The following is a 25,096-nucleotide window of genomic DNA, read 5'->3' as shown; positions in this document are numbered from 1 at the left end:
CCGAAATTCATCCTTAGCCTAAAATGACACGTGCAAGTAGCTAGCATTTGAGTTCCGCGCGAAGAACATCGTTTTCTGGATCGTCTGTCAGACCCTGTCAATAGTTTAATTGATTATTATTGCTACTCAATTAAATTAAATTTAGGTTTACAAAATTTTTGAAAGATGGCTATGTGGGTATTCGGCTATGGATCTCTTATTTGGAACCCCGGTTTTGAATATTTAGATAGTAAAGTCGGTTATATCAAAGGCTACAATCGGCGATTTTGGCAGGGCAATGACTTTCACAGAGGTAACCCTGACAAGGTAAATGTGTTTGTTTATTTACACTGTTGTAATTGTTTTGTTTAATGATTTAAATTTTATGGAAATTCATTTCTTTTGCATAAATGCAAGTCGTTGCGCGTGAGTCATTTTTAAGAAATTTTTTACGTAGTAACCCCACTTTCGATGTTAAAAATTATACAATATTTATTTTGAGTTTAAGAAATTACAGCTTAAAAGAGGTTAGTTAATTTTTTTTTTTTTTTTTTTTCCTAATAATAGCTCAAGTTGCTACAGTTCTGAACTAGAATGTTGCAGCTATCTAGACTGTTACAATAATAATAATGACAGAAATTATCTATGGTGACCGGCGTCTATTTGTTGTTATACTTACTTTTAAATACTGTATATTAAATTGTTAAAGTTTATTAATTTGTAAAAAGAAAATTGCTGTCACTAATATTTTCAGAAATGAATTAGAATCCATAGCTTTTAATAATTTTTATATTCCCGAGGACTTTATTATGAAACTAAATATAAAAAATATTATGAGGTAAAAGTAGTTTTTAATCCGCAATAAATTCTTTCATTTTTATAAAGATAAACTTATAATATTGATAATTTATTATAAAATTACAAGATATTCATTAAATTAATAATTGCTACATCAATTACTTAAATTTATTGCTTTTTTTAAATTTGATTTATGTATACTTTTCTTTTTAATGAAATGTGTAAAACAAGCCAAATCGAATTGTCTTTAATCCATTGATTTCTTAGATTGCGCTTACAAATTTTTAAATAGCGAAGTTAATGTCTATGGTAAAAATCAGCATGCTATATTTATAGTAGATTGTTTTCAAAACAAGTGTTTATACCAAGTTATTGAAACCTAAATTAATAATATTTAGTGTTTTGAATCATTAAAACTGTATGATAAATTATATAGATGGAATTAGTTTATTATAAATTGTTCTCTTTTCACACAGAAACTCTTAAATTTTTACGAATGAAAATTCGAATAATTGTTGATATTTTTAGATATAAAATCGTGTTGAGCTAGAACATCGTTTTCTTATATTTCGATTATTATGTTTAAACCTCATTACTTGATTTTATGCTTTAAATTTTCATATGAATACTATTTGAAGTACGTAAAATAATTTCAATTATGGCAGAATTTATTTCTTCCACAATATAATATATAAATTCCATCTAAAAAAACTAGTCTATGATCATAATATAAATTTAGAATTACAAATATTACTTCCATGTATCTAATTATCCGAATATGCAGTATTCGGATTATTAGATACATGGATGTTTAACATTCTTGATCAGTGCAGATACATACTATCATCCTCCTGATCATCCGAATGTGCAATTTATCTGATGACTAACACTCATGATTCCTTTATTCAGCTGATAGTTTAAATACTTGGTGCATCTCAGAATTCTGTCAGTCTGATAACATTAAAAATGTTTCTCAACTAACTGTCATGAATTTTGCTAGTTTATTCTGTTCATATCAGCATCGGCTGACTGCTAATCTGTTGCTTGTCACGTATTTCTCCTCCCCTCCCTCCCGACTTCGCAGGCAGTCTGGATTTGAGATTGATATTAATTGGTATGTTGGAAAGAAATCATCAATTTCTCTCTTAAGACATTCTTTTCCATATCACATGAGAACAATGGAACTTAGTTCATACAAATATTTGTCATTCGGTTTTTTTATTTTTTTTTTATCCCTTGAAAATTCTTTTAACGAATGGTAAACAAATAATTTTTATTAATTCGATCCCAAAGTAATTTTTAAAAAAAATCTGAATTATTTCCATTAAATATTTTTGTAACTTATGACCATTATAACAAATATTCTTTTTAGGTAATTAAAATACTATTCACCTCAATTCATTCGAGAATTTGAATGTTGCACAGAGCAGGGGTGTTTGTGCTCCGGGGAAACCCCGGAATTCCGGGGATTTTGAACTTCGATACCCGGAAATTCCGGGGATCGTCGTTCAAAAGGAAGTAGGAATAATAATGAATTATTTATTTTGATCTGGGTAATTTTGTTTGCTTTGAAAGCAGAAAACGCAAGGTCAGTGTGTGTGGTGAAAACTTTTCCTTTCTTTCTCCAAAGGCAGTGATAATGCGTGAAAAGGGGGAAAAAAACTTCTTTTTTGTTCTTTCCTTATTGCGAGTTATGACTCATTCCCCCTGTTCTCGGACATTCTCTTCTGGATTCTTTTCGGCAAGTAGGCGCGGCAGAAAAAAAAAGGGAGAGACATCGTTCGACCAGATGTGCGATCACGTGACCTGGGTTCAAAGGTCTTAATTTTGCAAAAAAAGTAATTCATTGAACTTTTATAATTAGGTCATTCAATACTTCATAATCGTAATTTTTCATTTCTCCCCCCCCCCCCTTCTCGAAACTCCAAAATGTCGGTAGTAAGTCCGTAAAAGTTTCCGGGGATTTTTGGGGGTCCCACAAACACCCCTGACAGAGCCTAACACATATATTACAGAGCTTTAGTATAATAAGAGTCTGGTCATTTAGAATTTAAAACATGTTAGATCTGAATTGCACTATTTTACAGAATTCAAAGTGCGATATATTGGGTTTTTTTTTAATCAAAATTAGTCACATATTTAATGAAATTAACAGTAAAACTATTACAGTACTTACAACTTATTATTTTATTCAGTAAAATAACTTTGTTTGGCAATTATGTATTTATCAAAAATATTAAATATTAGAAATGTGACTTAGTTACCATTTGTAATCCAAAAATTGCCGTTTTCTTTCGTTATGTACAAATTTTTTTTTTTAATTTTTTTTTTTTTTTTTAAATTTTAGATCAGTAACATTTTTATTATCTCGTCGGTTCTGAATTTGTCAAGATATTCAATATTTCACTTTATGAAAAGAAAGGGGGTGGCTGTGGGAAATGTCGTTGGTTTTGAGATATTTTATCTGATCATTAATCTTTTGCACTGGGATAGTGACTCTTACTCACCATTCAAGAGGGTGCATCATTTTGTCGTTTTATTTATCTATTTTTCAATTTTGATTGTTTGAAACACCTACAGAATGGTAAAAAGACATTTTCAAAGAAATTCAACTTAACCAATTATGTATATTTATTTTTCAGAGTTATAAACAAATCTTTGTATTAGGTGAATAATTATGCATCGAATTACTTTTCCGTGTGTAAAGGGTTAAAAACTTTAACAATTATTCATCTGACGATAAATTACGCTCGTCTCTATATATTTAACTTAAATTTTCACCTCTTTGTAAAGGAAGTGAACCTTCCTTTCCCTCCACTGCTCATGATACGTAAGTGAACTGAATCACCTATTCAACCCTTCCTTTCAAAATAAACGTTAATAGGTATATTGCGTGCTTTTTCCCAACGAAGACCGTCACAAATTCGATGGAAAAAACATCATGTTGACATGACTTGAGTAGTGTGACTGAGTTAGTAGCAGAAAGTTGACAGTTATCTGAGCTTTTATCGTCGATACTCTTACTAATGAGTAACTTGATACACGTTCAACAAATGCACAAATTCACGATTCATTTTATTTTAGCAAAGTAAAAAAGCATATCACAGTACAGCGTTGATTGTGAGGAATTAAATTTTAGACGCATGATTCTTTACGTTTATAATGCCTTAAATAAAATGAAATTCAATATTGATTCTTTTTATTAATTTGGTGTCGGGTTGTTTAAATCAATATTTTTAATATCATGTACATAGACAACATAAATATATAATGTCAATATACATAGACAACATAAACATTGTAATTGTAAATAAACATTGTAATTTAAATAACTATAATATTTACAGTTATGTGAATATGTGGTAGTGTGTTGTCTATATGTTAAAACTCAAAAGCCTTACTACTTTGTTCAGTAAACACATTTTACATATTTAAAATATATTCCAGTACATTTATTTTCGTGTATGTAATCATGACTAACATTAAAAACAAATTTTTCAAAAAAGTGTCAATAAATAAATAAAAAAAAAAAAACGTGAAACAATCTATCATCATTAAATATTTATTTATTTTTAATTTTAAAAAATCCTATATTGATTTTTTTATTAGAGAAAATATTTTTTTAAAGACGTATCATTTATCATAAAAAATGTACAATAAATAATACTGAATATTAATAAAAAAAGGCGATTTTGGATATCTGTTTTCATTGATTCTAATTAGGAACGTTTAGTAAAAATAAAGAAAGAAAAACTTTATTTGTATTTCGTAACCAAAATTGAAGAGTGGCATCTTTATATAAAAATAAACAAGGACAAAAACTGATAATCAATTATACAAGACTGGCAATTATTTTCAATTAAGATTCTTTAAACAGTATTCATTTATATCACTGAGAACGGATTATTTAACTAGCTAAAATAATTCTGAAATAAAAACAGGGCATATTAGTTTTGACTTAAAAGTACCAGAATTCGTAATGTGGATAATATTTTAAGATAATGTGAATAAGAATTTTGAGAAACCAGAGCAAAATTCGAATTACTGTCAATTCAAATAAAAAATGTACGAACTGGCATTATTTCATTTATCTTAGTATTGAAGGTAATAAAATTTAAGTTAAATAAACTAATATTCCTTAACTATTATTTGAATTTGTATTTTCTTTTAAGTAAAACTTTAATATATAAAACATTTGTCAAACTCATTTTGATGTATGCTGCAGAAATTTGGGAAATTTTCCAAATACCTGTTAGCTATTTTTTTAAAAAATATATTGGTCCAGGAATATTCCTGGTAGAATGGAATACGGTAAAAGGATATAATCACAAACCATGCAAGTATTTTATGGATACTATTATTAATAAATTTATAATACTACAAAGGATAAGATAGCCAACTCATATTATTCGAATTATAAGAACCTTAAAATTCGTTGGAATAACCATTTTGATAGAGATATTAATAGTATTTGAACAATTAATGGAGAAGAGTTGTTGAGAGTGAATGCCAATAGAATAAACTCACCAAGAAAGCCAATACCGAGTTTCCGATGAATAGTTGTTTATATAATTAAATTTAATAAAAATTAACCAGAAAATTTAAAACACGTTGCTGGTATTTAAATTAATTGCTTATAAAACACAATATTCCATTCTCCATCAACCATCCTATTCTGTGGCATATTTTATAACGTGGTCCTGTCACAATTCCTTTCTTAAAAATTTTCTTTACATCTTAATTTTTTATTGTATCAACGCTCACATGTGGTCCACATCCATCAATAATGCAAAATGATAAGGTGTACGTCATTATTTAAAACGATCGCTTTAAAGCCATATAAGTTGTATAGTGCAGATGTTTATAATTGATTTTCATATATAATTACCAACTTAGTAACTCAATTCTAAACGACCTTGGCTCAGATGTATATTTTTTTATATATTAACCTTGAAGAAATGTTACTTTCTTCAGGGTCAAGTGTGATTGGTATTCATCACATATGTGACCTGTCTGCTGCGTCTGTTATTTCTTTTTGATTAGATATAGGTTACATAATTCGAAGGGCATGACTGTTTCTTCTTCACTTTTTTTTTTTTTTTGTCTTGGATATGCATGTTGTGGAATTTAAAACTGAGGAGAATGTATTATAATTTATTAGCTCGTGCATGTATAGTTTTTCACGTGATAGCATTTGCGACAGAAGCGTGTCCTTCATTTGCAAGATTTTAGTGTTGAATTCCACTCTCTCTTTTCTTTGGTTTTCTGTGGCATCCAGGACTTGAAATTTTTCTGTTTATTTTTGCTTTTCGGTTGATACAGAAGATTATGTAACCTGCGTAGTGGTGCAGTCTGGCGATATTCGAGGTCTTTGTAACTAAAAAATAATTATAATATTAATCGAACAACACTGTTTAACCTTGTAGCATTGATTTAGAAGAATTCTTTTCTTTAAAAAGTGCTTTTATGTGACTTAACATGGAGAAGTGATCAGGTACCCAGGGTTAATTATGTAGAATTCTATTTATATTTAAATAATTCATGTTAAAAATTTAATTATTATTAATTTCTAATAAGTTGGTTTTTTAAAACAAAAATTCAGATTTTATAACATTTTCACCTGTACTTTTATTGACTTAAATAACATAAAATAAAAATCTTTAACTTATTTAGACCCTTTTTCCAACTTGAAATATATACTTATCTCTAACTGTTAAAAAAAATCTTCTTGGCAAGCTGGAAGGCAAAGGTAGATTACTTTACACCTGAATTACTATCTGGCAGCATAAATTGTTGGTGTTAGAAACAGTCAAAATTAGGGTCTGAAAATCACTTTCAGACCCTAACTTCTAAGATATTGGAATTATAGAAAAACTTTAAATACAAAAGTTGTCCGTCTGAATGAAGTGCTAGTTTGGCTAATTGGATTTATTTTTCTATCATCAATATTAAGAAAGTTATAGCGAAATGAAAATTTCAACCCCTCTAGTATTTCCACCTCCTTTGAAAAAGATGGGCCATTTACGAACTCGTCCGAGATTTTTACATTTCTAGCAACATATTTCAAGCCAATTAAAATCCAAACAAAATTACTATAGTTATTTTATTTACAAGATAATATGGGCAAAGCGTTATATATTTATATAGTAGTTTTGGGTTCTCGGGACCGTGATAACAAGATAATCTGATTTCGTGATTTCTTAGGTTAAGCAAATTCAAAAAGCTTGTCATACTTCATGAACTTAAGCGAGGATTAGATGTCACAGAATCAATGAACCATTCCAGTCTTTTGTATTTATAATCAATCACCTGATGCTCACTAAGTCACTGTAATACGAAGGGAAAGTCAAATCAATCATGGAATATTCAGGGTCATACAGTTTTGTTATAAAAAAAATTGATAAATCTTTTGTGTGTACTTATCAAAAAGGATTGATTGTGTTGCATAATCTCATTACCTTTTATCTCTTGAAACTGATTGACGAAATAATTTTTCTTTTCTCTTATTAGAAAAGCATAAGAGCAGTGCAACTGTCAAACCTTTCGATTTCAGGAATTTTATGAGTCTCCATATTTTAGATTTCGTGAGTTCGATAAAATAATTTTCGGAATAATAATTTTTAGAATTCTAAGTATAATAATTTACAATTACATATCAGTAATTAAATAGTAAAAAAAAAAAAAAAAAAGAAGATTGAATTTCAAAATCAATTTTTGCATTAATACGTCTGCTCCCACGTGAGTCGTATGATTCACATGTTTTTTTTCTAATCAGTGACATTAATACTTGTCTGCCACGTGAATCGTATATGATTCACACATTCTTTCTAATTAGAATTACCTTAATACTTGTCTACCACGTGAATCGTTTGATTCGCACGTCCTTTCTAATTAGATTGTCATTAATACGTGGCTGCCACGCGAGTCATACGATTCGCACTTTCTTTCTAATTAAATTACTCCTTATTTACAACAGTTAAGAGATAGCAAAGAATGGGTAATCTGATTAATTAGATGGTTCGAATAACATGTGAAAATGTCGTCTTGTAAAATCGCAGCAGTAAACATGTTAAAACTGTAGAACTTTTGAACGAAACCCTTCGACTGAAATCTGTCTACCTCTGAGCATAAGAACATAATAATTCCAAAATGTATAAAATTAGATGAACTGTACATGATTATCACCAAAAATTAATGTAAATTGATATTAAACTTTAGATACAATCGGTCAAATGTGCTATACATCTGTCTATTGATTTGTGTATGAATTCAAGCTCGCAACTAGCTGGACAGATGAATTTCAGTACATGATCATGACATCAGAATTGTAGATCCATGTCTAATTTTGGATCCTATCGGTTAGTGGGGTTCAACATACAAACCTGATTCATTTCACTCGACTACGCAGCTAAATTCAAAATGCTAATGCAAGTGCATGTAAAATATATGAGAAAACCTCACTTCTACTTCCTCAATATTTTGAATTATAAATAAATTTTACTGTAAAGAAATTAAAAAAAAAAAAACATGTTATTGTACTGAATAGCAGAATTTTTTCAATTTGAATCCTTTTATTTTTGAGACATGTTTTTCAAGCTCAATAACAGGTGGCGCCTCTGTCCCGAAATGTATGGTTAATTGGTCACGAAGTTCTGAAAATATTAAAATAATGTATTATCACGGAGAATGCGCAAGTGTACAAAATGTCAAACCTCTTACACAATAAGTCAAAGTAGATCAAAAATTGATTACAGAATTCTATTTTTACCAATAGAAAACAAATCAAGTGAAATGAAAATGCTTTAAAAAATTAAATTTTCTTATGATTCGAAATTTTGACACACATTTAAATTTTTGACAAAGACTCTAAAGTTTAATTAGAGACATGTATTTTTTAAACTAAAATTTTCTCTCAATATTTCTTATTTACAGTCGAACCTATTTTTATTATTTCTAATTTAATCAAAGACAAATTTCTATTTCAAAAAAAGCAATTTCTTCTTATTGTTAAATTTTAATCTTATGTTTAAGTACTTTAACTAACCATAAAATAATGAATAACATTTTAAAAACTACAAATTCGTGCAAATGTGTGTAGCTTTTGCTCTGAAATAAAGAATGACAATTCATTCCAACAGGCTGTGTTATTTAACTAAAAGATAAAAGGAATTATAGCTAAAAGACGAACTTCTTTTGTATCATCAGCCAAGTGGATGCTCCGCCACCTGAAGAATAATTCACGTGCATTGAAAGTGTCAAGAGAACAATATTACTGGAAAATTTACAGCTTTCAGGAAGTTTCTTTGTGCATTATTCATTGCTTTAAATGGCGGCAAATTCATGCTATTTACTTTTTCACCTTCGCATTCGAGCAATTCAAAAGGTCATTTCGACGCTATGATTACTGGATTCATAAATGGAATTATATAGCCTGAAGCTATTCAAGGTGATGGTATAGAAGCTTTTGATGTATTAATACACTCAAGCTATATTTTAAAAGTCCAGTTAGAATACAAACAATTGTTCTGAAACAATGACGAAATTCAAATTGCAACAAACTTACATTAATCGTATAAAATACAAATGTAGGCCAAAGTTTGAATGAGATTTCATAATGATTATAATAGATTATTAGTTGATATACTCAGAATGATATACGTTTTATTGCGGATTGATTGCGCGTGGATAGAACCTGGGACCTTGTGGTTCACAGTCCAGTAACATGACCGTGATACAAAAGCAATTGCTCCGGCAGCGTAGTTGTTAACTGGCTTACTAAAGTTTGAATATGGGCTTTAACGCAACGCTTGCCGCATGAATCTTTACCCTTACTTTCTAATTACTCTTTCTCTACTATGGTTTAAAAAAATATTTAAATAACCAGCATAAATAGTTTCTCCAAAACTTTTTCGCATACTCCAATAAATGCGTTATCCCAGAAAACGCCTCCTAATATTAACTTTGGCGTGAATTTAGCATTTTTACTGAATCTTGGGTCATCTTTGGCGATTAATTCCTGGCATGCAGCTAATAGTATCCGTAAATTGATTCCGGTTTTAGGAATCTATTTTTCCCAAACGATTGAAACAAAAATTTACATAAAACTACACTTATAATCGCAAAATTACATGCCAATTTTGGCATAATTAATTCATTGTATTTTTGAGTTATCACGTTTGCTAGTTTCTGTAATTACAGACCGATAGACGGTAAACCCCTCCTTGTACGGTAACCACCTCCCTTAACATCAATCTAAAAATTTGATGTTAATAATTTATACCAAATTTCATTCATCTATTTCAAAGCGTTTTGGAAGTTTTTTGTTATAGACAGACGGACATTTTCCAAAAATGTTTTTCGGAAAATCTTAGGAAAGTCTGAAACATGGAGATTTGTCAAAATCTCGAATTCGTTTTGACGATTTCAATGCTTTCTCTATTATACTACATGAAAAATGAGACATCTAAGTAGATAGATAGCCCGAATCACAATGAAACGTGTTACGCGTCGAATGTTGATATTTTGTGTAGCAAAACTAAATATTTGAGGGGAAAGTTGTTTAATTTTAATAATGATCATAAAACGCTTAAACACACTTCATATTTCGATGTAATTTTTCTCTTCATTTTTTAGATGTTTTCAAATCGTTATCGTACTAATGAAAGGATAGACAGCAGTCAGACCGATATTAAAATAGTTCTAAAATCTGTTTAAAAATCGGCATTTCTATTAAAAACCCTATTGCCAATTATAAGATCTTGTTTAAGAACCTTAAACCCTTAATCAATAATGAAGTAAAAATGACATGCGTAAAAGTAGATTTTTCTCGTAAATAAAATTATAATCTCAACCCTTTTATTGATTTAAAAACTGTGTCATGATCGCCTTTGATTTCTGCCCTTGTTTCTAGATTTGCTATAAACGTAGTACATGTACTTCATACTTTGAACCGTAAACAGAAACACTTAAAAATATGTTATGCAGTTTGCGAAATTATTTTTTAAAAACGTATACCATCTTTCTTTAAACTTGTTCGTTGAAAACAGAAACATTAGATAAAAATTCACTTTGAATTTTTTTTAAAGCACATTTTTAAAAGTCGTTTGCAATCTTACTTTTCCAGAATTTTATTTTCCCTAAAAGTATCAGTTTTTATTACTCAAAAATGATTCAGTAAGTCAGCAGTGTGTAATTTATTCACTAAAGACAAGAAAAGTAAACAACGTATCTATTTCTATTTATCTGTTTATTTTTTTCTCCTGACATTTGTAGTGTTGACAACATGACGTATCTTAATGGGTTAGGAGTTGCGCTAGTTCGATGTTTTCCCCTTTTTCTCAATGTATCAAAGCAAATAAACTTGAAAAACACTTAACAGATGGAAAAACATATCCATTGACAAAAACATGTCTTGTTTTTCCCAAAATCGTTTATATTATTTTTTTTATCTATTTTTTTATTTAACCGAGTACCAATTTGGAATATTGAAATCGTCTCTGTACTTTCAATCTAATTCTGTTAAATTCTTCCAGAAGGTTTTCGTAATGCTTTTTGTACTTTATGTAGATAAATGTCTTGCACTCTTTTTGGAACTTCACTTATCTAGATAAGGACCATCGTTTTATTATTTTTCTTTTTTCAAGCGATATTATGTGATTTGTACCTTTGCATATTTAAAGATTTATAATCGGAATAATCAATGTGGTAATTTTTGTCCATAAAGTATTGTTCTGTCGGAATGCATATGATTTGTTATAGTATCATTTGGAGCTGTCAGAACATATTTTATCTCATTAACTAGTAATTCGTTTTCGAAATGGTGACAGTCATCAGCATTCATTTAGAATGCTAAAACAAACCGTTCTTCATGAAGATTTATTTTTCCGTTATCATTGTTTGCAGTTTCTCATTTTTTTTTTTCTTCCTAGTATGACTTTATTAGTATTCTGATACATGCCGAAATTACATGATAAATAATCTTTTCTGATTTTTCTGCTTTCATTATATATTGATGTAATATATTCATTAATTCTATTTCGGTATTGTATACTTCTCTTGCATGGAAACTGAAAAATTTTCTTCGTTTATTATTTCATTTATCTGCATTTTTTTTTCCATTTTTGATGTCTTTAGTAATAACTTGCATTAATTGTTGTTAAATCACTCTTTTTATCATGTGAGAACATGATATTGTTTTGGTTAGGGAGTTTTGAAGCTCGAAATCGCGTAGGCAATGAATAAAGCATAAATGGCAATTTCCATCCTCATCTTTTAATTGCATATATTTTTTTACCTGCTTTTACCAGTATTGCATTATTATTATGTATGCTTCTTTGAAAGCAGATGCGTTTTTAAAAGGTAGACCTGCTTTTACCAATACTGCTTTATTATTACGTATGCTTCTTTGACAGCAGATGCGTTTTTAAAAGACTGACGTAGAACAATGACATCATAGCTGTTATTTCATCTCAAAATCGGTCGAGCTCCAAAACTTTGTTGCCAGGGAAAATCGAATATGTATTTTGGACACCTTTTCCAACCGATTGAAAACAATATTTGACATGTAGTCAGTCACAAGATCACATAACAATCTGTAGCTATTTAAATCATGTTTGAGTTATAAAATTTACATCCGTACAACATTATAGACGAAAAACGGAAAATCCTTTAGTAGATTTGTTTAAAATTTATTGGAAAGCTACAGTTTAGATTTTAAATCTGTATACCGAATTTTAAGCACCTAGTTCTCGACGTTTCGTAGCAATCGAGTTCACTAGTACTCAGATAGCCAGACTTCCTCTGAATACACTTCGTTCAAAATTTGATAGAAATATACTAAAAATCTAAATTCATCTATGTAGATCAAAGTGTTTCTAAGTTGCCATGTTCCTAGATTGAAAAATAAAAATTTGGAATTATGTATATAACTCGAAGAAGTCTGGAAACGTGGAGATAGCGAAAATTTCGAGTTTGAATTTTTTGTCGATTGAAATACTTTCTATGTAAACTTCGCATATGAGAAAGTAAAAAAATAAATAAATGCAAGTTTAGTTAGTGTTAACACACTGACTGCTGCATGTTTTTCTTATCTAACTATACCGAACCATTTAATTAGATGGTTTCTTTTCTGCTATATTTATCAGATAACAAAGAAGGTGTCATCTAATCAAATAGTTCGAATAGTAAGCACGAATCATCCAACCAACCAATGTGTATTGATATATTATTTAAAAAATTATTAAGGGATTTCTAGCTGATCATACATGTGAGGACTGCATACATTCTAGAAACGTACGGTAAGTGGGTGTGGCACTCAAAAAAACATGCTAGTATAAATAATTAAAAATCTTTGTTGGCGAATCTTGCGGTAAATCTCACACTAAAATAACCATTTCAATCAATGTATTCAGAACTTTTTTTATTTATATTCAACCCTTTCTTTCTTACTTTTATCAAGGTTTTGAAAGGAGTCAACGCGCTCTTGAATTGATAAAAACAAAATATTCGAGGATGATAAAAGTAGCATTTTAACACTTTCGTAAATTTTTTCTGATAGATCACGAGTGGGAAAATGATAAGTGAACTAAAAATGCGACTTTTATCAATGGATAAAAAGCATGCCGGTGTTTTTATCGGAACTTAGTCAATCGTCTGCTGGGACAAGTGTTGCTAAATATTGAAAGTGTCCTTATTAATAATTAAAACGAGTTAAACCAGCTGAATCATGTTCTTATCGTGATGTGTTGAGTAACATACTTGAACGAATGCCGTTAAAGCTTTTGAATAATAAAGAATTTGATTTTTTTAGAAATACCATTTTGTCATCAGTAGCGATTAAAATGAAGGATAAAAAGCCTCACTTTTGATTTCTGAAATGTAAATATAATTTAGAGTTAAATTTATCGTTTGATATTTTTTTTTCTCATCATAAAAAAAAAGAAGCTGGTATTAAATTGAAAATTTCTTCACATTAATTATGTCGAATATCTTAATGATAAATATACTTTGCGTCGAAGAATATCGCAATAATGTTGATGAAATAAATTTAATGAACACATATCAAACAAAAAGAAGAATAAAGCAGCAAAAAAATGATGTAATTAATAATTAGAAACAATCTTAATTTCAGGGACATTGCCAGATGCAAATGATAAATTAAAAAAATAAATGCAAATAATTTCAGTCACACTGCCAGATGCAGATGACAAATTTAACAGATTAAATGCAAACGATTCGTAACGAGGTTTTATTTTTATCAGTTGTTTTAATTATTATGAAATGATTTTTCTGCATTAAATATTCTGCTAGAATATTTCTCTTTTATCTAATAATATTATAACGTTATGCTGTTTTAAAAATCCAAAAAAGAATACTATTATCATTGGTCATTTTTAATATTCAGAATGAAGGCTTAAAAACCATTAGTTAAAAATGATTTCCCTGTTTTGAAATACTTTGTCTACGATTTTTCAGATTTTAATGTAAGAAATATGTAATAAATTGTTATAACTTTAAATAACCAGCAATGCTGATGCTTTTCACTTTTATCTTATTTATTTTATAACTTGAGACCCCGTTCTCTGTTCTATCAGAATCGATTTCTGAAATAAATGTAATATAAAGTTAAATTATTGTTCACATTTTTGTATGTATTATAGGTTTTATTTTAGAAATTTTCAATATTGGAGTTAAGAATAAATTACAGATAATTCGAGTCAAGGTTTTTTTCTTTTGGAAAAGTGCGGAGTAGCTTAGCAACATTCTTGTTTCGCTACCTTTTTGGGGCCTCTTAAAGGCCATGAAATCGTGACAACTTTTTTCGTCACTCAACTTTACGCTGCTTCTTTTATTATGTTCTGGAAAAGAAACATTTTCTAAGATATCTATAAAAGCAAGCAGTATCGTATTTTTCTAGTGCAAGCAATAGCATTTAAATAATGTTGTAAACGTATGAAATAAAAAATAGAAGAGTCTTGATAACATCATATTAAATATCTCAGACTTGGTCAATATTAATCTTAAATGATATTTCAAAGAGTTTTAGAAAAATTGGTTAATTAATTCAAGTCAAAGTTAAATTTCACGATGGCTGTTGATTAGTTGTTTTATATGAAAAAATCTTGATATTTCGGAAATTTTATTTGTAGTAATTTTTAATTTATTTAGTAAAACAGAAACTTTTAAAACCATTACATGTCTTATCACTGGAAGATATGAATATTTTGGGTGACGGTATATTATAATTTCGAGTATGTACTGCTACATGAGATTGTCAGTTGAGCTGTGTACACAATATTTTTTGACGTCAGGTTGTGACGAAAATAAGCATTGATCACAAAGTACTGTATTATGAATGCAGTTTTCTTTCCTAGATTGTAATTATGCAATGACTGCAGTGTAACCAGACGCTATTACTAAATATTAACTTGAGTCTATATTTATTTTGCAGGTCTTCAGGTTTGATATGATATTAAAAAAATTGCCATTGCTTTTATGCTGCCCTTGCAGATGTACACAGTATTTTTTTTAAATTAATAATTTAAAAAAAAAAGCTGAATTGAATAAAATTGAGGGTTATTCGAAGTTATTGAAAACCATAGTTTTAATAGAGCTGTTTTAAATTTTGAAATTACTTGCTGCTTGCATTTAAGTATTAAATAAGCATGAAAAAATCGCACGACAACGAATTCCATACGAAAATGAATAGAACAACCTAAAAATGAAAAAAGGGCCGTATTATAAAAAAATTACTATACTGAAATTTCGTATAAATGAAATAAGTTTTTACCCTATCTTGTTTTATTTATTTAGTATTCTTGTAGTTTCTTGTTCTAGTATTTCTTATCTTTTAAAAGGACAGTTGACTCTATTACAGTCTTGCTAATTATTCACTTAGAGAATGAAATTTTAATGCAAATGTATTACAATTTAAATACATCAAACTTATTGAAAAAGCTCTTTAGAACGAAATATATTATTTTTTAAAATTTCAAAATATTTTCGGCCACTTAATTTTTAAAAATGGTTATAGTTTTTATTTCTAATTCATAGTTACTTTTTTAGAAATGTAATTATGCTCATGCTTTCAATTTCCATAAGAAATTTTGTATTTTTCTGAATCAAATTTGACTTTTAACTATCTAAAAGAATTCAAAACATAAAATATATATCCAGTTGTTTTTGTTTTTTTAATATTGGCACATTTAAAAAATATGCAAATTTAATTAGAACATCGTTTTGAAAAAACAAATAATTAAAAACATTTATTCCTTTAATATATTTTTAAAAGATATTATAAGAATAATCATTTTATTAAATATTATATTTTATAATGTTATTTTAGTTGAATGTATGCTTATATTTTGGTGAAAAAACATTAAAAAGAACACTTCATATATTCGCCATTTTAACGTCTTAAGTCTGTCTTCTTAATACTTGCGTCAACGTATCGAGGAAATTAGGTAATGTAAATTTATGCAAAAAGTAGTTGTTTCACCAGAATCGTTTGACTAATTTCATCGGTGGTAAAACCGGAAAGAATATCATTCTTCAGTAAAATAACATGAAAGAATTTAGTGATATTTTTATCAATATTTCCATTGAGAATGACCATTTTTAATAGATATATTTAGTTTATCATAGACATTCTATATAGACTAACTATATGTTCTTGATTCATTAAAAATATGCCTATTATACACATATTTATGTTAACAACCTTTTGTTAAAATTCATTCGGAAATGCAATATTGTATTATACATAATATGCAATATTATACATAATATTGTATTATAAATAATTTGCATAGTATGCAAAAGACGCTTGTGTAAGCTGTCGTATATCGTTTATTTAACGCCAAATTCTGACAAGGCAGAATAACTTCAATTCTCCCATCGCTAATCAGTTTTTCCAACAAAGGAAATCACTGAGTCTTTTTTTGGTATTTCTTTTCCTACCAAAGCTCTTTTGGTTTGGAAATATTATGCAAAAAAATTTATTTATTCGGAAATTTAAAAATTATATTTAGTTTAAATTAATTCTGTTGTGAATGTACTAGTTTCTCAATAAGTCAGCGAAAATCCGGAAATTCCATTCCGTTGGGTTTTAATTTTTCTTTGGCGAATTTTCTTATAATTATTTTAATTCAAAGATGTTATTTGAATTCGATGCTCATGTCTGTTTCTTTTATAATGCAGAGTTTTCTTCCTAAAATTTTCTAATAAAGTTGTTAAGCCTTTAACTCAGCAAAAAAAATTGCGGACCTTGGGTAAGGCAGGGAATCACTTATATGGCTTTGGCATATAATAATCTTTGAAATAGTAACCTTGGCGTGAATTTAGCAATTTTACTGAATCTATCATGTGACCCTTGGCGAGTTTTTTGGCGATTACCTGGCATGCGGTTAATATTATCCGAAAACCGAATTTGACATATTTTCCCCAAACGATTGAAACAAAAATATGACTCATATCTATAATTGTAGTTAAAAAAATAATAAATAAAAATCGCATATCAAATTTGATATGTTTGTTATTGCGTTTTTGAATTACCACGTTAAAATGTTTCTGATGGTACAGATCGACAAACATTCATGTCTCATAATTCGACAGGCGTCTATATTATAGATATTAATTCTGTGTAATGAATTTTATTCGTTTAGTTTTCTTCCTTTTGTAGTTTTCGTATTAACTTGCATTCGAACAGGCAGATTTTCAGTTTAACGTCATTGTAAAAATTTTTCACTTTGAAGTACTTTTATTTTTTAATTTTTAGTAAAGACAATTTATTGATCCCGGGTTCCATAAATTGTTCTTAATCTATAAATAGATGAAAAATGAATTCCAGTCGCTTTTAAATTTGGCCATTTAACTTTCCCCCGGGAGAGATGATTTTTCGCCGCTGTTAACGATGGTTTGTTGATTGCTGCGATTCAGCTTCAACATTTATAGAAATTGACGCAAATCGTTTGTTGTTTTTATGCTAAGGTTGTTGATCTTTTTCTGGTTCATTGCAGTTTCGAACCTTGAAGTTGTTTAATGTTTAGACTAAACGTTTTATTGCTTTACAAGGTTGTTTCATTAGAAGGCCATTTGGATCGAAGTCCGTATAATAAATCATCCAAAAGAACGTTTTTGTAGCATTTTGGTACCATTAAAATAGGGGAGGGGATGGGAGTATGATGTTCAACATCTAAAATCTTTTATAAATTAAAATTGATTATTTGCATTGTTTATTATAAGGTATTATTAATTTTTATCAGGTGATTATAGAGCAATTGTATGAAGCTGTACATTTGGAATAAACTCTTGAATATACATTTTAAAATATGACTGTTTTGAAAAATTCCATTTTTTTCCCCCTTTGCCATACATTTTCCTAAAATAATTAGTGACATCATTATTATAGTCTACTGGCAATGATTGAATTGCTTTCAATTTTGCTTGGTAAATAACATTGGTGCAATTATTGTCGTGAAATGATAATACACAAAATGACAGCCCTATTAAATGTGATGCCTCGATCTAAAAGTGCTAATCTCCTATAAATTGTGTAATTATATTAATTTAACATTTTTATTGAATAGAAGCTCGAGAAATGTTAATATTTAACAGCAAGTTATATATATAAAAGCCGGGCAGATTATTGGCTTTTTAAGCTGTTAAATTATTGATATGGAATATATTATTAAATACATTTTTTTAAAATATTTCACCTTGCTATTTAACACAATTGAAAAAAAATATATATATAAGTTTAATTATATCAATGTGCTACAAAATGCTGTGTGTGCAAATTAAAAAGAAACGACACGAAATAAAAGCGGAATCAAAAATTCTATTTTCTTCGTACGTATTTTTTTTTTATTTTAATTTTAGCATTAGCAAAAGCACGAGATTAAATGTTTTGATGGATAAGTTTGCATTTTACCATAATGAATTTTAAGCATTGAACTAAATGCAGCTGTTCAATGAAGCAATCTGAAATGTTCGTACAGTGATCGGTTTACATTTCATTGTTGCCATTCGACAATACGTAATAAGAATAATTTCTGTGCCATGTACGTTAGTGTTTTATATTTATATATAGATATTTCTTATTGGCAGCGTCCAATTTCCGTTTTCGTATAATGTTGCGAGCTTTAAATATATATGTATATAATATATATTTGCACAGTTAAGAATACTAGCTCGTTTTTTTTTTTATTCTAATGAATTATTTAACTTTAACTCCTTAACCGTGTGCCATTAATCACTATACGAATTATCGATTCTCAAACTTATAAGCTGAAATTAAAACATTCATAGACGTTATAATTCAGAATAAAAATGTTATATATTATCCACAAGTACCTTTATGTTTCTTTTGAAATCTGAATTGAATTAGTAAAATATCTTATTCCAGAAAATGGAGGTTATCATCCAATTAGACAAACAAAAATTAAATAAATAAAAACAATTAAGAGGTTTCATTTTCATTTTGGCTGTGTGGCAAATTTTTAATCATCTCAGCAGACTTTAAAAATCTTTTATTATTCCACCTTGAAACAATACAACGCAGATATCTGGGATGACAGCCTTTGTAGCTAAAAATCCCTAAATCCCCCTCATTCAAACAAACAAACAAACGCAGATATAAATATAAAATGATTCATATTCAAGTTAAATTAAAATGTGGCGGGCGCGAAAACATCGATTACAAAATCGCCATTCGTAACATTGCATAATGACGATAATGCTTACAGCACAATGAAATCCTGTAACAGATCTGATACAAAAATAGTAAAACAAGTTGTTGACTCCTTGTCTTCAGAAATAATTTGGCAGCGATACTCCAACTGCTCTGCCAATGGGAGAAAAAAGGAACACAAATATTGTGCACAATTAGAAGACTTGTTTATGAACCACTGTAGCCGATTGCGTTTAAATGTCAGCTTTGACTTCATATAAGTTTTCATAATAACAGCAAACTTATTTTCTTTCTTTATTCTTTTTAATTAAGATCAATGCTTCGTTTGTGTTAATTTAATGTTTTAGCAGACGATAATATTTTGTTGCCGGAATAAAACTGCGTATTACTTGAAGATACACTGAGTAAACAAATTGGCTTACCTTTTTCTATAAATAGAATGAATTTTAGCACGATGTGTTCTGTCGATATTTTTGGATTGAATGTTTTTTTTTACATATATATTTTCAGAAATTAATTTTTTTTTATCTTCTTGTTTTTCGACAGATTTTAATTACAGATGTTCTCACAAGAAATAAGATATATCACGTGGCGACACAACGGTAGTCACTGTAAATTTACAAAAAGTTTGTTATTTTTATAATAAAATAAACATTAAGTGATATTTTTGGATGCACGTGACTTCTATAACGATTATGTTATATCGTGGCTCATACTCAAACGCCGTAAATAAAATAAACTTTTTTCAGAATATATCCATTATATAAAATATCCCAATTATTTTATTTATTGATTTTCATAAGAATTTTAGATTGCTAATATTTTTACTAATTAAAAAAGCTTAATGCCTTTTGAGGTCTTCAAGCCAGAATATGTGATCTAAAGCTATTAAATTTGGTGGAAATTTATACCTTGAAGAGATTTTTTTAGAAACAAAAATAAATAAAGAGCAAAGTTTTTTCTTAAATCTTCTCCCACAATAACTCCCGAAAATGTTAAAGCACAAAATTGATTTTACATTGTTTGAAATCTTAAAAAAAAATGCCTTTTTAATTATGCTAATTTAGTTAACATGCATTTTATTGCTTTCAATAAAAATCAAATAAAAATTTTTTGTGTCATTAAATATTTAAGCAAATGAATTTTCTTTTTTTGAAAACAAAGGAAGAAAGATTCTGCATAGTATATCTGCTGTTTACATGATAATCAAAAAGTAAAATTAGTAGTGGCACTATGATCTCACGGGGTTTCACTTCTTTACGAATGTTCATGTGTACAATAAACAGAACAAGATTAATATTATTAATATAATACGATTTTAATCTATACGATTATTTATCACAATTTAATACTAAAAAATAATTTGTTGAAGGGATCGTGAACATAAAATAATACAAAAATGAAATTATATATAACAATTAGTATTGCATTATTTATTACTATATAAATTGTATATTTCTACAAAAAAATTTTAAATATTAATTTTTTCCCTTCTTTCTCTTTGCAGATCGGCAGGGTAGCAACTTTAGTAGAAGATGAACAGGTCAGTAATATATTTTCACTCTAACTTAAAATTTTATCGCGGTTATTATAGTTTGTGTGTAATTCGATTATATTAAATTCCAATCGTAGAGCCAATTTTACTCGCAAGTATTGCGTATAACAGTGATGAAATACAAGGGGTATGCAGAAACCAAGTTCAGTTTTCGATTTAACGCATGCACGTTCACTTTACTGATTCACTGGCGAACAATAGTCATTTTTAAACTGCTGAGTATTGCATGTTTAGTTTTTGAAAAATTGAGTACCCGCCACTTGGAAATTACATTCAGTAAACCAATTGAAAATCACAGATAAATTTGTGAATTTTATTAACAAAACATGATGAGTGATTCGATGGGAGGGAGATGGGTGAAAATTTTCACGATGAGGAACGGAAATTGGGTAGTGGTCTTTGATTAATGAAAAATTGCCATTACGACACTGACCTCAAATTTCCTGTTCACTTCTTTATAAAAACTTGTAGAATTAGCACGAAAGCTTAAAAATAATAGCATCTGTTCCGAGTAAAAGTCTAAGCATTGTACTTTATTGCATAATGGAATACTCCTCGTAGTTTGCCTAATGGTATTCTGGGTTCCTTAAGATTATAGATTCAAGATGTTTGAAATCTTTCCTAGTGTACGATACTCTAAAAAATAAATTAGCCGCTAATAATCCAATCGAAATGTGCCATAGGTAGATGTAGAAAATAATATATAACTGCTATTTTATTAGTTTAAGTTGAGTTGGCTATCCAAAACAAGCTTTTAAGTTTTCACGACGACATTTTACTGGAAGAGGTTTGGAATAGAGTGGGTGGGTGGAAGTTTAGTCATCGGTTTTTCGTTTAAATTAAAATTTATTAATTTCAGAGGACAATTTTAAAAATCTGCAGATGTAAAAAAAAAAAAAAAAAGTGAGACCTATCGATCGTTAGTAATTTATCTAGTAATCAATCTAGAGTAATTAAAAAAAAAAATATTTTTTTTTTTAATTCAACTCAAGTACGTATTATATATAAAACGTGTACGTGTTGTCTGGTAATAATTTCAAAAAAAAAAAAAAAAAAAAAAAAAATGGGGGTGGAAAAAAAAGTAATCCGCTAGTAAGTACTTTTCTTTCATCAGAATTCACAAATCAAAAGATAACTTTTATTCTAAAAGTGTTGTTCAGTTCCAAATGGTATTCAGAAAGAAACCTTACTTTGTAGGGGCTGGTTCTGAAAAAGGCATTAAATAGGTGTGTTCACTAGCGTAACGGTCATCAAATTTCAAGCTTAACAATCGAAGCAAAAAGTTAACTTCAATTTCACCACATTTTTTGGCCTTTAAAATAACTTCTGAAATCCAAGAACATTGCGTAGAATTTGTGAGTCGCAAAATAATCCTATTTTGTTTTGACTGAAAAGTAATTATCGGTATTAAACAGTGCAGATACCGATCTCAAATTTTTACCTGCTATTTCTTTCTCTGCAATCTATGCTTAGCTGTATTTTTTCTTTTCCAAATTCGCACTTTAACATTATTTCTTTTATTACAGGGTCTGACTTGGGGAAAGGCTTTTTTGCTTGGTCCAGGAGCCGATACTTCATTGGCTTATTTGGACAAACGTGAAGCTCAATTGGGCGGCTACTGCACGACAGTTGTCACTTTCCAACCCCGAGATCCTACGGAGGAGCCTTTTCCAGTAGTATTGTATACAGCACTTCCGTCCAACCGTCTGTACGCCGGTTCTGCACCCTTGCATCAAGTGGCGACCGAAATTGCAGAAGCGAAAGGACACTGCGGTCACAATGCGGAATACCTGATAAGGTTGGTGCATTTCATGAAAGAGCAACTACCGGACGTGTGGGACGAACACCTGTATAACCTAGACCATCTTGTCCGTGCCCGCCTGAAAGAAATGAATTTGTCAGTGGATGATGTCATGGGTGTAGAGAAACCGTTGGCAGTTGCCGGACTAGCTGATGACTGTCCCGACAACCTTGAAATCAGGCATGACAGGAGGTCGCCTTCATCGTCTCCTCCAGACTTTGCATCGCGCGTGCCTTCGAGGAAACTGCGATGCTTGGATATTTAATTTGGGAAAAAATATTGTAATGTCCAATGTTTTCGAAAAAACATCTTACAATTTTCCATCATCAGGATCCAAACAGAATTGTTCGTACCTTCACCATCTGATTTTTCTCGACAAAGAGCTAGATAGGCTTTTCACTCTACCGGGTCAGTTTTCTGACAGCCTTTCATAAAGTGCTCATATTTTGACTAATGAGTCCATTTTTTGAATCACAGTGTGCCTCAAGGGCATAACAGAAGTTTCTGGTCCTTGTTGTCTCCTTTGTAACAGATAACTTACAGCGGCAGTATTTATCTTTTTTAAAAGAATTCATTTTTACATGCAGTAGTTGCCGAGCAACTTTTAACTATACTGAATTGCACAATTCAAGCTATCTGACACTCAGCTTACTTGAGCTTAATAGAGAAAATGCTAATTTATCATAAAATATATATGGTACTAGACTAAAAAGATCCTTTTCCTTCAGCATTATCTGCAAAATAAAACACATGTTGGTTGTCAAGATAAATGAAAATCAGCCGACTCTTTGCCAAAGTTTTCCTTTCAGTGGATTACTGTTCCTAGAATTTTCTCAAACCTGAATACTGTTAGAAGACTAATTTATTTTGTATGTATTGTATAGATGCATAAAGTATATATTTATTATGTCTTAACTACTCAATGGCTGCTTACTTGAGCTTAATAGAGAAGCTGTCCATATTGCTTTCTTCAAATAGAGATTATTAATGATAATTATGCCAAAATGCATTTGCATATAATTTTTGTTAGCTATTCTATCGTTTTTAATTGGTAACTAATAAATCTGCTTTTCTAAACTTTATAAAAGCCTTAATTTTTTAGGAAGATACATCACTTAAGAGTACATTTACTTTTTTAGAAAATAAAAAAATGGTACTGCATTGTAGCTAAATTGGTGGTTCATTTGTCGAACACTGATGGCTGCTATCGCATTACTTGAAATAATACGAAATTTGGTGACAGTACCGTATTGTAACGTCCAACTAAACGTTTAAACACTTGCTTCCATATGTCCTTGTTCCTTTCTATAACCAGCTATATACTTGTAAAAAGATGGATAAAGTTCCTGAGAGAAGAAAGACGACTTTGTGTTTTAATGTTATATTTAAGATAATTATTTTTTATACTAAAATAAAGTCATGCATTTATTCTAAAGCTTTTGTGAATTTTTGTGCCATACAATATCAGCCACATTTAGTTAAGAAATCAAATATTATTCATGTATGCTGTGACGCTTATTATAAAATAAATGTCAAAGCATACAGAAATTCATCATGATGAATTTAAACATCAATAAATTTTTTAACAAAAGAAAAATCAGCGAAAATTTAAAAGCTCACCAAAAAGTCTAGGATTGTAACATTTAGTAGCAGTACTGTATATTTAAAGACTAATAGTTAAGCATAAGATATGATTTTAAAATTGATTATATGCACTTCTACTAACTAATAAATAGAAATCTGTACTTACTGTTACTAATCTTCACAAGGAAATCCAAAAATAATAAAGCATAAATTAAGGAACAATGTTATTAAAACAATCCATTTTTTAAAGGAAAAACATTGCTACTAGACAATGCAAATGATGCACCATCTAAAAACTACAACGAATGATTAAACACTAGTAAAAGCCTAAAAATTGAAGTATTTAAAATTAAAATAAAAAATTAGACGGATTTTTTCCGTGAAGGGTTATACAATCGCCCCCCCCCCAAAAAAAAAAGAACAAAATTAGACATTCATCCATAGTTAAGTGGTCACAAAGGGTTTATTTTTGAATGATTGTTAAGTCCAGGAAAGGAAGGGGGGGGAAAACCTACTTTGAATCCGTGGCTCTGAATGAAATCTTCAGAATGGATTTATTTTTTTCATTGTTATCAATGTAATTTTTGAACTTTTTCTACTTGGGATAAGTTGCAATATAATTTCTAATCAAAGTGGGGAAACAATATTTTTTAAATGGCCTTCCCATTTCAAAATTATACATCTATTCAAA

At 29.2% G+C, this 25,096-nt stretch overlaps 1 protein-coding gene across 1 annotated transcript; it reads left to right on the top strand.

Annotated features, from left to right (window-relative positions):
• LOC129957418 (glutathione-specific gamma-glutamylcyclotransferase 1-like) lies at positions 1-24,256 on the top strand. Its single transcript, XM_056069725.1, has 3 exons — positions 1-306; positions 20,973-21,008; positions 22,547-24,256. Exons 1-3 carry the CDS (start codon positions 166-168, stop codon positions 23,084-23,086), a joined length of 717 nt encoding a protein of 238 aa, XP_055925700.1. The 5' UTR covers positions 1-165; the 3' UTR covers positions 23,087-24,256.
• Positions 24,257-25,096: the final 840 nt, after the last annotated feature.

Source organism: Argiope bruennichi, chromosome 11, assembly GCF_947563725.1.
Source record: "Argiope bruennichi chromosome 11, qqArgBrue1.1, whole genome shotgun sequence".
Lineage (NCBI taxonomy): Eukaryota > Metazoa > Arthropoda > Arachnida > Araneae > Araneidae > Argiope > Argiope bruennichi.
This window is presented reverse-complemented; position numbering and strand designations above follow the sequence as displayed.

Coding starts and splice junctions, on each gene's coding strand:
- LOC129957418 (XM_056069725.1), top strand. CDS start 166: ATGGCTATGTGGGTATTCGGCTATGGATCTCTTATTTGGAACCCCGGT. Junction 307..20,972: donor ACAGAGGTAACCCTGACAAG/GTAAATGTGTTT, acceptor TTCTCTTTGCAG/ATCGGCAGGGTAGCAACTTT. Junction 21,009..22,546: donor CTTTAGTAGAAGATGAACAG/GTCAGTAATATA, acceptor CTTTTATTACAG/GGTCTGACTTGGGGAAAGGC.